We start from the raw sequence: 12,418 nt of genomic DNA, 5'->3' as shown, positions 1-12,418 counted from the left end.
AATGTTTAGAAATGGCATCAAATTAATGTGATGGAATGTGACAAAGATACATTAGTTAATTATTAATTACATAAGCAAATAAGATGGTATTTGACTGACTGTACATAACAAACTAAATCTCATGTCACCTGCAGTGACACATGCCTGTGACCAACAATCTGTTCTGAAGGAGCTGGGATAGGCTGCTGCCTGACCCAAAGTGTAGTTCCTGCAACTTATGCTGTTACATGTCGTGGTCCTGCCCCACTACTACCTTGTAAATGGGGCTTGAATAAAGAGCTGGGATTTGACTGACTGCACGTGACAAAATAAGTCTCAGGTCACCCCAAGTGACATGTCTCTATGATTGTCAGACTGTTCTGAAGGAGCTGGGGCACACCGCTTGCCAACCTGAAGTGTTCTTCTTCAGCAGTATGCTGCCACATGTCATGCCCCCACCCCATTTCCATTTTGTACATGGAGTTTGAATAATGAGCTGGGGCTTGACAGGCTGTACATGACAAAATACATCTTTGGGGCACCCCAAGTGATACATCCCAGCAACCGTCAGACTGAAGAAACTGGGGCCTGCCATTCATTGACCTGAAGCTTTGTTATTGTGCAATAAGATGTCACATCTCCACCTTACTTATATTTTCTATATGGAGTTTGAAAAAGGAGCTGGGTTTTGACAGGGCGTACCTGACAAAATAAGTCTCGGGTCACCCCAGGTGACGCAGCCACTCAACTGTTAAACCGGTCTGATGGATTTGAGACATGCAACTCCCTGACTTGAAACTTTTTCTATGAGAAAAATTGTGGCCCATATCACCAGCCCTCTCCCTGACCCCCAAACACATACACACCTTTTAGAAGGGAATGGGAACAGGAATGGCAAACAGGGCCATTTCAGAAGATGAATATGTGGATCCTATGCTTGCAGCTACAGGGACTTGGTGACTGCTGTGTTTGTTCCATCTGTTTGTTTGTTCTCCATCAGTGTTGTGTACCTGGGCTATGGGTCCCTGAACTGCCTGGGTGAGACAGATCTGTTTGGGTCTCAGTGAGGGCCTGGTGGCTGGATTTTGAACAGAACTAGTGTTTGATGTCTCTGAGTGGTTATTCCCTCCCTGTTTGTGAGGGAGGTAGGTGAACAGTGAGGCTTAATATATATCAGTTGCCAGGTGAACAGGAGAGACAAACCAGATAAATCTCACTGGGAGTTTACAGAGGGATTGTGAAACCAGTTTTAGATATGTACAGTGGTGAGCTGGAGCTGGTTTGTACCGGTTCGCACGAACCAGTTGTTAACTTTGAAGCCGGTTTAGAACTTTTGAAAGCCGGTTTTGGGTCTCAGTGAGGCAAACTCCGGCCCGCGGGACTATCCTGTCTGGCCCACCTGAGCTCTCAGCTGGGGAGGCTCCCCTGAGAATCTCTTTTTAATTTGTACTCACCCGGCGGCACTCCGGGTCTTTGGCGGCACTTCCATGGCGAGCCCTTCAGTCACTCTGGTCTTCGGCAGCACTTCGGCGGCGGGACCTTCAGTGCCGCCAAAGACCTGGAGTGACTGAAGGACCTGCCATCGAAGAGCCGCCGAAGACCCGGAGCAACTGAAGGAACCGGTTCTTCAGCTTTTGCCAGCTCTTCACTGGATATGTCTTTACATAAGGTAGCAGATAGGGATAATGAGGGTACAGCTGCTGTGACTTGCATTGGATGTGCTATGTTTTCCTCTTTGCTGGAAGCCACAATAGATTTATCCGAGGCAATGAAGACTTCTTGGACAACCAGATTTGGAAATCATTGTCACAGACACCACAAGGTGATCAGTGATGAGAGAGTAGAAACCAAAGAGGCAGTCTGTGACCAAGAGGGGAATGAGAGTCAGGAGGCATTCAACCCAATGAGAAGTATCAAAATGTTTTCAGGTAGCAAATCTACTATAGAAGAACCTTTTCTCCGATGAATGGAACAGAAAGCCACAGGGGACATAGCTGATGGGTGTCCTTACAATAGGAAATAAGCTACCAAGAGAAGTTCTTCAGTCATCCTAAGAATGCAAATCATCATCATCAGTGACTCCATATTAAGAAGAGCAGACAGAAAATTAAACAAGAGGCAGAAGGACAATAGGATGGTGTGCTGTCTCCCTGGTGTGAAGATATGAGAGGTAACTGTAGTTAGACAGGTTTATGAAGTTGACTGGCAACTGATTATGATACACATTGGAACCCATGACAAGCATCACATGGAACTATAGAATTATTATAGAAGACCCTAGACATGTTGGAAGCAAGTGGAAGAAAAGGAAAGTTTAAGTGATCTTCTTGGAGATCATACTGGTCCCATGAATGAGAGAAGGCAGAAAATACTGGAGGTGAATTGTTGGCTGCACGATTGGTGTGAGGCTAAAGGTGTTGGTTTTGTTGAACCTTTCAGTGGGAGAGAAGCCGTACAAACAGGATGGGCTGCATCTCACAGGTAGGGAGCTAACCTTCTCAAATGCAGATGAACTAGAGCAGCTAGGAGGCCATTAAACTACCAATGCAAGGGGAGGGTGCTAAGGAGGCAAATGCAGTACAAAACTTCAGACTTGACATCTTGAAAAAATTGGACTGATGTGGCAAAGAACGCAAAGAGAAGACATTCTTAAATTGCTTATATATCAGTGCTAGGAGTCTGGGTAACAAGTAACAGGAAGTAGAAATTCTCAATGAGGAGAAAAAAATTATATAATTGGCATTACTGAAGCCTGATGGGACAATTCACATGAATGGTTATAACCTGTTTAGGAAGTATAGAGTTGGTAGAAGAGGCTTGTGCCTTACAATGAGAGATTTAGAGAGCTCAGTCTGTTTAGTGTATCAAAAAGAAGATTGAGACATGACTTGATTATGGTATATAAATACCTTCACATTAGAGGTCTGCACAGGCCTAAATTTTAAGCCTGACTGGACTTGAACTGGACCCAAGCCCAACTGACCTGACCCAACCCCAAGAGGGTCAAGTCATTTTCCAACCCAACCCCAACCCATCAAACCTGAGATAGCACCACCTCCTGTGACCTGTCCATGCGGTCAACACAAGCCCTGTGACTGCTCGGCACGCTCACTTCGCAGCACACACAGTGCAGCAAGGTGGAAACTGGAAGGAGCGGGCCAGGCAGGGACAGGAAATGGGGAGCAGAGCTGACCCAACCCAAGCCCAAGAAGGTTGGGTTGTTTTCCAATCTGACCTGACCCGAACCTGACACTTCTTGTCGGATCCTATCGGGTTTGGGTCAGGTGCAGGGGTCCACTTCACATGGACAAAATATTGGATACTAAAGGCTCTTTAAACTAGCAGAGAGAGTCAGAACAGGAACCAATGGCTGGAAGCTGAAGCCAGACAAATTCAAACTAGAAATTACTCACAAATTTGTGCGAGTCAGGATGATCAACAATTGGAACAAATTACCAATGCCCTTGGTGGATTCTTCAAATCAAGGGTGGAAGCCATTCTCAAAGATGTATTTTAGTCAAACACAAGTTGTTACTGGACTCAATACAGGCTAACAGGATAAAATTCTATGGTGATACAGGAAAGCAGACTAGATGATCTAATGTCACTTCTGGCCTGAAAATCTCTGAATTTTTGAAGCCTTTTTACAAGCCCTTCTGCACACGCACCTTTTTCAAAGTTTCCCCCTCCCCGTGGAAGTTTGGTGCAGTAGGTTGATTGTGTCAGGATTACAGACTATAAAATACTCCTTGTGGAGAAGCAGGCAGCACCAAATTATGCAGCAATTTTAAGCAGAAATTCACAAAGAAACTTCCCTTCTGTGCAAAACAGGGTCTTATTATACACATCTTTAGGAATACTTAAATATAGCTGCCACCAGTGATCAGCACTAACAACAGCAACAATTGCTCAATTAATTAACATTCTTTTATTATAATAAATAGCAACTTCTTTACTTATGTCACAGTCAAAGTGAACAAGTTCACTGGATTGTGTCAGCTGAGTACACGCCATTTCATTAATGGTGAACCATGCATCTTGTTCTTTATACTTGCATTTAGTCTGATCATAGAAAGATTGAAAATTTTGACCCATAGCTATTTCCATCAGAGATTTCTGTGCATGATAGCAAATAAGTTGAAAGAAAACAAGATGCATTTTGGAAGTCAAATCAAAGCAGTGACCGGGGTCTTTTCATATACCATTCAACGACTATTCAGACAAAAATGAAATGCCCCTACCTCGGAAAACCCCATTATCTGTCCTCACTGTAGCTCTTTTCCATGTAACTTGAATGTAGCTTTCATATTTAAAATATTGATTAGTTCAGTAGAGGTCATCACAATTATTTGCATAAACTGTAAAGTTTATAAAAGAAAAGGTGTTGTTATTATAGGCCCAGAGTTGTTAGGACACCATAAAACACTGGGAGCCATTTTGTATTTTTCCACAAACTTCGTCAAACTGAGGGCGGGCATTTCTAAGATGGAATTTTGGAATTAAAAAGGAAATGAGGTAGAGATATTCTAGCCACAGATAAAGAATCCAGTCCCCCAAATTCCATTAAAGTGTACCCAGCCACATTGCTGCTGTATAAGCCTGACAGCAACTGTAAAAACGCTGGCTGATTCGACTAATTGTAGCATATATAGGTATAGGGCAGGATCCCTTTAAGTAGTGGTGCTCACTGTTTTCTGTGGTTTAGAAGCCACCAGAAACCACTCAGGGCAGCAGGATAGTATTAACCTAGAACTTGTATGATTGCAGGTAATAAACATGATTATTTGGGAGCCAGCTGTGACCAAGTAGGGTCTCCATATTATTTTTATTGTAGAATGAGCAAAAGACACAATACTAATCAAAAGAAATGTTTTTATATCTCTAATCCAATTAAATGATTTTTGATAAATTTAGCTATTTTTCAGCTTCTTAATTCCTCTATTATCACACCAGAGTTCCTACCGATTTCTTCATTTGTAACTATCATATAATTTATGTGAAAACATCACAGCTGGATTTGCAACACATGACTGAATATTGCTTTTTGTTGATTTTTACCTGCATATTGTATGTTTACTAAAAAAGATAACACAAAATAATACATTGGGGTAATATATTTGACAGACCAAAAATAAAGGGTCACCTCTGAGAATGGCATTTCCTCATCTCTTCATAATGAAATAACAATTGCAGGAACTTGTCACTTGGGGGGTGACCTGAAACATACTTTGTCACGTACACAATCAAAACCCCAGTTCCTTATTCACACTCCATTTAGGGCACAGGAGGCTATCAACTCCCGACTTCAGGGAGGTTTGCATCTAGATCTGAACTTCACAGCTGCCCATATCTTTGGTGAGTGGCATGTCCCAGGCCCCACTTCCTTCATAGCAGTTTGATGGTCACAGGGACATGTCATTTTGGGGTGATCTGAAATGTCTGTCATATACAGCCAGTACCAATTACTAATTTAAATGTTTATCACATTCCACTACGTTAATTTGATAACATATCTAAAACATTACCCTTACATAGATATGTTTTAAAAATAATTTTGACCTTTAAATAAGGAGCTGGTACCACAAATAAGAAATTAGGGATATGGAACAAATCCACCAGTTGCTTGCAATAGTGTTCTGGGACTGGCAGCTAGCAGGGGAGAGGAGGCTTGGGGGGAAGGAGGGAGAAGAGGGGGTGGAGTTTTTAGAGCTGTCTCAATCCAGCCAGCTGATTGGCTGAGAACCAGATACCAGGAGCTGGGATTCCAGTAGACTTGGCTCCTTCCATTTCACCCCTGTGGTGGTACAGTTCCTGCACTCACGTACAGTGCTAAGCTCTCAGTTCACAGCACAAACACAGTCTTGGACACAATGGTGCAGCAAGTACTGTACAGAGCTCTGGTCTCCACCAGGTGGCTCTCAGAATCTGTCCTGGCCAACCGGATTGGGCCCAGCCTGCAGGTGCTCGATGTATCCTGGTACCCTCCTGGGGAGAGGGATGCCCAGCAGGAGTTCCGAGACAAGCATATACCTGGGGCCTCATTTTTCGATATCGAGGAGTGTAAAGATAAGTCGTCACCCTATGAGCTCATGCTGCCCAGCGAGGCACACTTCGCCAACTATGTTGGGCAGCTGGGGATCAGCAATGACACGCATGTGGTGGTGTATGATGGAGATGACTTGGGGAGCTTCTATGCACCCCGAGCCTGGTGGATGTTCCGGGTCTTTGGGCACAGAACAGTCTCCGTGCTGAATGGCGGGTTCAAGAACTGGGTGAAGGAGGGTCACCCTGTGACATCGGAGCTCAGCCGGCCAGAGCCAGCAGTGTTTAAGGCAACCTTGAACAGGTCCCTGCTGAAGACCTACACAGACATGGTAGAGAACATGGAATCCAAGCGGTTCCTGGTGGTGGATTCCAGGTCTGAGGGGAGGTACCGGGGGACAGAACCAGAACCAGGGAACGAAGGTAGGAGCAGCACATGGCATCTCTTTCAACTACAGCTGGATTTTTGCTCAGGCACTACCCCTCCTCCCTGCTAACAAACACACCTGCAGTAATGCATGCTTGCAACTCACACTAACACACACCTCTCCTCACTGATATGCACTCACGGTGCCCAAATTTCAGCAAACAGATCTGAATCTATTCTGAGTTCAGGGCTGTTCAGATTTAGGGTTTTCTTTGGACCTGTTGTAAAGATGGGCAGCTGTGAAGTTCAGATCCAGTCACAAACTTCCCTGAAGTCTGGAGGTGTTTTTTTCCCCTATGCCCTATTGCCCCCTTGCAGAGTTAATCATACCGCTGATGTGGGAGAATAGGGCCTCCTTATCTAATGTTAACACATGCACACGTGGTTGGTTTTCATGCTTGCACTTTGCCTTCCTTGTAACATGAGAGATCTGTTTTCCCTTGAGGGATAAATCAAGTTCCCAGTCAACAGAGAACTTGCGTGACTGGTTGTTTGCCCTTTGAATCTTTACCATATAAACCCAACCATTTTAAAGAGAGAGAGTCCCAAACCATATCCCAGCAGCTCAGACCCTCCTCCCCTCCCTTTTCCAGACAAGTGGCATGGTTTGTACAACTGTAACATTATCAGCCTGAACAAAGGGATAGAGCTGCCGCAGTGGGAGAGGCTGTATGTTTGGGGAGAGTTTATATAGACGCATGCCTGGAATGGAATTTTGCTCAATTTGAAGTTAAAGGAAAACATCCTTATTGCCAAATCTAAGAGTTCACATAGCACAAAAACAACCCCCAAAATCATAGGAATAATTTAAAAATCACAAGATCTTTTTAAATATCAGGATTTTTTGCTCCGCCTTCTGATTTCTGAACATGGAGCAGAAAGCAGTCAAGTTGTGCATGTGCACCAAGATTGTTGTTGTTCTTATTTCTGGAGAGCCAGACGTGTGTGCAGGGTGTTTTACAGTTAGAAAGGGAGAGAAACCTGCCCAGAGTTTAATTTGTGCCAGGGGTTGCACCTCTGGGCTTGGAAGTTCATAGCCCTGGCACCTCTGGACTTGCCGCTTCATTTATGAAAATAAAAAAATTGCTTGAGTTCCAGCACCTAATTGCTTCAGCCCCCGCACCTCTTTCGTTACAAATTAAGCACTGGGCCTGCCCAAAAAAAAGATTACAATCTAAGGTCCTGATCCTCCAGTCGGATCCATGCAGGAAGACTCCTGAGCCCATCCAGAGCTTCATTGACTTTGGTGGGGCTGTACACAGGCACAAGGCTCCACATATGTGGATCCAATTGCAGGACTAATACAAGGTGGGATGAGGATGGAAGAGGAGGTATGGCATGACAAAGGTTACAGCAGTGAAAAATCAGGAGATGTGCTTGTTGTTAGTTCCCTTTTTTAGAGTATTAAGATCTGGGATTGCATCTGAGTTCAGTATGTGGAGATTGAAATTCAATCTGAAATGCACACAAAATACTCCTTGCTGGGGACAGATGGATTCCATATTCCTTCTCCCTAGAGTGGAAGTAGGGAGTTGTCATCAGCCTGCAAATGCTGTAATAACTCGAACATTTCAGTGATTATTAATTCTTAGTTTTGAATTAGTTCCCTGGGAGCGGGTGGTCCCCCTTTTGTGTTTGCTTTCTGCAAGTATTCCAGCAGAGGAGCCTTCCAGGCACATATACACACCCACAGCACGGCATGCTCGATAAGTTGCTAAAAGCTGTTTTCAAATCAGTTAACACCCTGAGTGCAAACTGCACGTTGTAAAATGAAGAACTTACACTCAGCTGTGCAATCTGAAATCCCTGCTGTTGTTGGCTGATTACACAGTTCATTACCATAGTGCGTAGCTACCCCATAGTGCAGCACTGCCAGCACTCCCTGCCTCAGTTTCCCTCCCAAGGGGGGATTTCCTCAGTTCTCCACACACCAGTCTGTCTAGAGATGTGGCATAGCCCTCTGTCCAAATCACAGACAGGGTAGCAAAAGACCAGCTAAAAGGCCCAACAAATAAAAAAAGCTCTTCTGCCCTTCAGGAGCTTTTTTTCAGCCCAGCCTCTGGACTCTGTTCCCAACCCCTTTTGGGCTACCTGGGCCAGTTTTTATAGCTCTGGCATAGGGCCCTCCACTCCCAGGCTGGCTCCCCTGAAATACTATTCTCAGTCCCTTCTGGGCTCTGTTCCTTGCAGCCTTCCCTACTCTGATATAGGGCACTGGGTTCCCTGAACTCTATAGGCCCTGTCTTAAGGCCTTCCATAGGAGCCTGCCCACTCCCTGTGTTTCCACCAGCAGAGTGAGCTCTCTCAGTCCTTTTATAAGGCCCACATGTTCATTAAACTATCACCTGACCTTTTAGTCCCACCCCCTCAGGTTAGGAAACAGCTAATTAATTATGGCACATTTGTTACTCTTTTCCTCATTTCCCCTTACAGGGAACTGAAACAAGGGCATCTGGCTTAGAGAAGAAGTGTGTTCCTGAGGTTGAAGAAGTGGCCTGGTCTTTAGGAGACCAAAGTTCCATTACTGGCTCTGCTATTATCTTCCTTAAGCAAGTCACTTCACCTCTCTGTGCCTCAAGGCCCCCTCTGTAAAATGGGGATCATTCTCTCCTTTCTCCCACCTTTTGTCTGTTAGATTGGGTTCCTTGGGACATGGACTGTTTTTAAACAGCATCTAGCACGATGGGGCTCCGATCTTGGGTGGGGGCTCCCAGTGCTACCATAAATCAAATAAACAATAATCATCATCATCATAATGACTAATTTACAAGCAATGTCACATTTAAAATATTTAGCACAAACCATCTGCCCAGCAAGAATTATTTGCTTAAGAACTCGTGAATAAATACACTTGAGACTCTCTCTGTTTCTTGGCAGACAACAGAAAAAGAGGGTCAACTTTCCAAATAAATTGTTTGTTAGGAACTATTGCCCAGATCCCCATAGGTGGCACATGAACCCCCCTTCGGGGATGCTAGCGCTTGTGCTGCCTCTTCTGCTTGAGGCTCCACCCCTACCCTGCTGCTTCCACCCTCCTCTCCCCTCACCCTCAGCCGCCAGAGCCAGAGGAGCCCTGAGCCCCCACTGTGGCCAGAGGAGACCAGCTGAGCCGAACCTAGCCCGCCTGCCCCAGCCACCCCAAGTACCCAGCTGCCCCAAGCCCCCACCAGCTTCGGGGGAGAGGCAGATGAGGGTAGGAAGAGACACAGCATGGGCAGGGCCACAGGGGAAGAGCAGGATGCGGGACCTGGGCCTCGGGGCGGAGCGTGGGCAGGGCCACGGCTTGGCTGTTTGGAGAGGCTTAGCCTCCCCGGGCCCATGCAGATCCCTGTCATCCTTCCACTTTCCTTTTCTCCTGCTACTCTTCAACCCCATCCCCTGTATTCTCTGACTCCTCTGCTTCCCTGCCCCTCCCATTCTCCAGAATTCCATTGCTCCTTGTGCTCCACGTGCTGCGTTCTGCTCACCCGGAAAGACCCAGGGAGGAGAGAGGGATGGACTAAGAGGACATTTCTGTGCTATTTAGCAGCTTGAGGATTGAGCGTCTGTTTTCAGACAGTATTTGATTAACTCATTTTGTATTGTTTTTGCTAGGTGTGAACGCACACTGAGCCTGCTCTGAAGGACACAGTTTTAATAATTAAAAACATAAATCAAAATAAATCAAATCTCTAGATGTAGGCCACCTGTGGGCTTGGGTCAGGAGACACCCAAGGACTGAAACAGCAGTTCAAATCAATATATATTTCTTAATTTAAAAAAAGCCAGGAGTGAAAATTGTTCTCAGCTCAGCATTTGCCAGCCAATGCTGAGCCTGTTTTCAAGGGAAGTGCGTGGATACTGCTGGGAGCTGGAGCCAGTTTCTAAGGAGCTCAGAGGAGACAAATCAAGAAGCAAATGAGACGAATAATGTCCGTCTGGAACAGTGGGTGATCACACCATCACAGAGCAGTCTTCCAAAGGGATCTAGCACTGTCACAGATTCTGCCTCCCAACCCTCTAGCTTTACCTGTGGGACAAAATAACCTGCCACAGTCTTTGCAACATCACATTGTAATGCTGCATCCATGAGTGATGAAACTGCAACATCATCACATATAGACATAACATTGTGATGCTGCATTATGATGCAAGGTCAGGGCATTGTGAGGCCTGAAATTAATTGGTGACTCGGTCTTTGTGGGGGACAAATCTATGACCATCAGGACCATCCCACTGATTTTGGGACTGGGGGCGACCTGTCTTTAAGAAGTAGATTATTATCTGATTGTCCCATGACTTGTCTCTTCCAGGCTCTTTAGAAATTCAAACCAGTCTCATTCAGTGGAGACTAATTTCAAGCCAGTGTTTAAAGTCTCCTACTCTTATAGGGCTTGATCCAAAGTCCATTAAAGTCAATGGAAAGACTCCCACTGACTTTAATGGACTTTGGATCAGGCCCGTAATGGAGTTTGCTGTGTGTTTCAGTGAGACATTTAAAATCTCATTCATCATTTTTGAAGCCTCTCTCACACTAACGGACTTTACCCTTAGGTCAGATTCTCAGCTGGCACAAATTAGCAGAGCTTCCTTGAAGTAATTTACGCCAGCAGAAAGTCTGACCCTCGTTTACATCAATGCAGAATGGATTTAAAATGCAACAAAAATCTAAATTCTCCACTCACACTAGTGGTGATGTTTGACCCACACTTGGCCCTGCTGTAAATGACTAGCCAGTGGTGACCCTAAATGCTCCAGGCCTGACAACTCTCTTCTCTAGAAGACCATCTGTGAGTGACACACCTAAATGCTGGGCTCAGAACAGTTTTCATGATATTTCTGGCTCCTGTCTGTTCACGTCATCCTCACCCAACATTGCTGGCAACAGAGATAATTTCATAGATTCTTGGAGCCAAATTCACTACTGACATAAGCGCATGCAACTCTTGTGAATTTAGCCCATATAGGAAATGGTAGAGGCCACTGAATCTTCCAATCTGAACCTTTCTTACATATTTTGTTAGGTTTCTCTTTACACCAGGTCCATCAATATCTGCTCTAGCCTGCTCTTGAATCTCAGCAGTGATGGTACCTCTGGCCATGAAGAATCTTAGGCCCAAATCCTCAAAGGAATTTAGGTGCCTAACTCCCCTTGAATTCAATGCACTTAAATACTTTTGAGGATCTGGGCCATAGTGTCTTAGCCAAGGCTTTTACTTCTGTAACTTCTGGCTTGTCACTCTGTACCCCCAATGTCGTCTCAGATGGTGAAATATTCCCTTGAAGGGATTTATAGGCTATGAACATGCTATGTTATATGGATGTCTTTTGAACACTCTCCTCACACGTCCTTTCCTCTGTCCCCGGGGGTGTTTTAGGGCTTGAACCAGGTCACATCCCCGGCTCGCTGAACATGCCCTTCTTTAAATTCCTCACTGAAGCCGGCTTTGAGAAGAGCCCAGAGGAGATTCGGACCATGTTCCAGGAGAAGAAGGTGGACCTCTCACAGCCACTCATCGCCACGTGCCGTAAGGGGGTCACGGCATGCCACATCGCCCTGGCAGCATACCTTTGTGGCAAGCCAGATGTGGCCATCTATGATGGATCCTGGTCAGAGTGGTTCCGCCAGGCCCCGCCGGAGCACAAGCTCTCTGAGTGGAAGCGCAACAAGGCATAAAGGGGGAGAGGTTGCAATGCAGTCCTTTAGCATTCATTGAGAGTGGGGTTTGTCAACTGTCTTCGTTCAAGGGAGCTGGAAACGAGGGGAAGGAACATAATAAATTCTATGTTACAGTTAGTCCAGTTTTGTAAGAACAATTAGTGGTTTTTAGTCTCTTTCTTTTTTAATGATGCCACTGAATAAAATCTCTGCCTTCCGATTACGTGTCTGTGTGTGCCTCTAATCCTCCCCAGTGACTGTGGGACCTCATCATACTGTGATGTTACAATGTGCAGCTGAAGGAAGAACAGCCACGTTACCTGGGGGAAAGT

At 45.3% G+C, this 12,418-nt stretch overlaps 2 protein-coding genes across 3 annotated transcripts in view; both read left to right on the top strand.

Annotated features, from left to right (window-relative positions):
• Nucleotides 1-12,418, top strand: part of CIMIP4 (ciliary microtubule inner protein 4) — a 32,618-nt gene that overhangs the window by 10,945 nt on the left and 9,255 nt on the right. The window contains exon 1 of one of the 2 annotated variants that reach the window (XM_084617108.1): nt 1,345-2,460. The exons of the other annotated variant lie outside the window; for it this stretch is intronic. The gene's annotated coding sequence lies outside the window, so the exon portion shown is untranslated. Of the gene's footprint in view, nt 1-1,344; nt 2,461-12,418 lie in introns of those variants that run through there. 2 annotated transcript variants of the gene reach the window in all.
• Nucleotides 5,748-12,309, top strand: TST (thiosulfate sulfurtransferase). Its single transcript, XM_084616888.1, has 2 exons — nt 5,748-6,444; nt 11,806-12,309. The coding sequence occupies exons 1-2, from the start codon at nt 5,850-5,852 to the stop codon at nt 12,102-12,104; spliced, it is 894 nt and encodes a 297-aa protein (XP_084473014.1). The 5' UTR covers nt 5,748-5,849; the 3' UTR covers nt 12,105-12,309.

This window comes from Lepidochelys olivacea (assembly GCF_965140295.1).
Source record: "Lepidochelys olivacea isolate rLepOli2 genome assembly, chromosome: 1".
NCBI lineage: Eukaryota > Metazoa > Chordata > Testudines > Cheloniidae > Lepidochelys > Lepidochelys olivacea.
This window is presented reverse-complemented; position numbering and strand designations above follow the sequence as displayed.

Excerpts from the sequence above, each read along its gene's own strand:
- TST (XM_084616888.1), top strand. The coding sequence starts at position 5,850 with ATGGTGCAGCAAGTACTGTACAGAGCTCTGGTCTCCACCAGGTGGCTC. Across the intron at positions 6,445-11,805 it reads ACCAGAACCAGGGAACGAAG|GGCTTGAACCAGGTCACATC; the intron begins GTAGGAGCAGCA and ends GGGGTGTTTTAG.